Source organism: Aplysia californica, unplaced genomic scaffold (genome assembly GCF_000002075.1).
Source record: "Aplysia californica isolate F4 #8 unplaced genomic scaffold, AplCal3.0 scaffold00647, whole genome shotgun sequence".
NCBI classification, from domain to species: Eukaryota; Metazoa; Mollusca; class Gastropoda; order Aplysiida; family Aplysiidae; genus Aplysia; species Aplysia californica.
This window is the reverse complement of record NW_004797917.1, coordinates 361579-363990: the sequence shown is the minus strand read 5'-3', so window position 1 is coordinate 363990 and position 2412 is coordinate 361579. Positions and strand designations below refer to the sequence as shown.

At 38.4% G+C, this 2412-nt stretch overlaps 1 protein-coding gene across 1 annotated transcript in view; it reads left to right on the top strand.

Moving 5' to 3' along the window:
* The window catches only part of LOC101851073 (sodium bicarbonate transporter-like protein 11), a gene marked incomplete in the record, with an annotated part of 43239 nt that extends 42422 nt beyond the window's left edge, over nt 1–817 (top strand). Inside the window, 1 exon segment of the mRNA XM_013087857.2 lies at nt 126–817. Within this exon segment, the coding sequence (XP_012943311.1) occupies nt 126–186 (61 nt within the window).
* Nucleotides 818–2412: the final 1595 nt, after the last annotated feature.

The window sequence follows — 2412 nt, the reverse complement described above, 5'->3', positions numbered from 1 at the left end:
TATAAGATGAGACCAATATCTCTACATGCCCAAAAATTTACGAGAGCCTGATTCCACCACGCTGCCTCACAATTACGATACGCCATGTCATTGAAAACCCTTCCTCCTGTCATTTTCCCTTTCAGCCACAAGTTGGTGCCCAAAGTCATCGAGCCAAAGTTTCTCAAGGCGTTGGATGGACACTGAGACACTGGGAGCTTCCTACCTTCTACATGTCTCTACTACTGCATTAGATAAACTTTGTACCCTGCTTAGTAAACTACTACAGTGCGGCCAAAAATTCGTGGAGCAACTTATTGTCAAATATTCCCTCAACTGTCGAATATAATGTCGCCAGCTTTTGCGCAATGTCTTGTATCAATTTGTCTTCACAGATTAATTATTGTTGTCAACACCTGTTAGCTGTATTTTAGAACATTCCCTAATAACTACTATAATTAAAAAACTCTGGGTTGTTTCTACAGATTTTAAAAGGTTTACAGCTGGGACAATATCGCTATTAAAAGCAAGTCCGTCTTTTTTTCTTTTTTTTTTTTTACTTATCGTGACATTATGCTTTTTGAACACAAGTTTTGAGAACCTTTAATGCAAAAAAGGTATTCTTTATCAAATTGTTTTCTTGTAACAAGTTTTGTCACTAAAAAGTGTCATTGGCGAGCTGTGACGTAGTCCATATTTATATGCGTATGTAAAATGTGTGTGAGAAGTGTGAAGTGCTGTAAACGATTCCATTTTCCGAGTGATGGAGATTTATATTATAGTATTTTACATAAATTTGTGAAGAAAAGGGTTTAAAAAAATCTAATCTCAATTGTTATCTATGAAAAAATATGATTAAGTTAAGACAGATTATTGATACAAACTGCTGCACAAAGTATGGGTGACATTGATTCACCCGTTCCTGAGATATTCGAGGATAAGATGCGCCACCAATGTTTGACCGCACTGTAGTTGCCAGAAAGGAAATTAGCCTCTGAACTGAGGCCCTGCCGCTGGGGGCTCTGACGGACCCATATATTATGGTGGAGATCCTGAAGGGTCCTTGGCGATTTGCGTAAATCAGAATTCATGCATATCCATCTACAATTAGATCTAAGTTGTGTTATTGTTGTTATTGCTGCTGTTGTTGTGGTTGCTGTTGTTGTTGTTGTTGTTGTTGTTGTTGTTGTTGTTGTTGTTGTTGTTGTTGTTGTTGTTGTGTCTCCGTGGTTCTCAGGTCCGGGCGCTTCCCCATCTCTGCCCACACCAGAAGTCTTGTACGTCTCACTGTGTGACCCAAGACAAATGGGTCGAAATCAGAAGCAGTTAAATAAATAAATATATATATATATAAATAAATAAATAAATAAATAAATAAATAAATAAATAAATAAATAAATATAATAACGAGCCCGATGTGGAAAAGGAACAAATAATAGAAGGAATAGGCAGGTTGCTTCGTGTAGTTTTGAGTGTTGTGTTTTTCACTTACATCGACCTCTGCCTCAAGTATGGACAGCGAAAGATCCTGTCGTCAGTTTGTAGGTGTTTGAGTTTCAGGGCTAAATCATCTGCTTGTACTGGATGCTTTGCAGATAAATCGGGTATATTTCTAAGTGTTCAAGGGTTTGCTGAGGTAGTATAATATATGATAGTTTGTAAAGTGTATGGAGCTTGTTGTTGAAAGAGGACATTATACGCTAAACAAATGCTCTCTATTATTTATTATTTGCGATGAATCAAGGTCAACTGACAGAAGACCAATGAAAGCAGAGAACACGCAGATCATCTGGTAAAAGTTGATAAACTGGATTCCCCATTCTTTAAAATGATATGTGGATGGTTGGCGGGTGCTCTGATGTTGTCTGCTCCTTCTTTCCTATCAAACATCTATCGTCCTTTTTCTCCCCTCCTTCTAATATATATATTTTGTGTTTGTTACTCTCTTGTAATACCTCTAATCTTCGACACTTATATGACCTTATTGTGTTGCAAGTGCCGTAAAACCTCTACTAAAACGAAATACTAAAACCAAAATAAAATGATATCTTCTCGGGCATAACGTCACGACATTCGAAATGTGGCCTTACGAAAAGTAGGCTACATTAGGCATACTATAAATGATAATATAGGTCAAGAGTGATCCTGATGGGTGGTCCCAAGTTTACTTTGTTTCCACCGACCCCCCAGACCCGCGTGCATCTTCCAGTTGGGACGTGCATCTTCCAGTTGGGACGTGCATCTTCCAGTTGGGACGTGCATCTTCCTGTTGGGACGTGCATCTTCCAGTTGGGACGTGCATCTTCCAGTTGGTACAGCGAGGAGCGGACATTTAAGAACCGTATGGTGGCTCAAACTTATAAATAGACATCGACTCTCGACTCCGGTTATACATATCATTATATACAGAGAGTTATACAAATTATACATTAC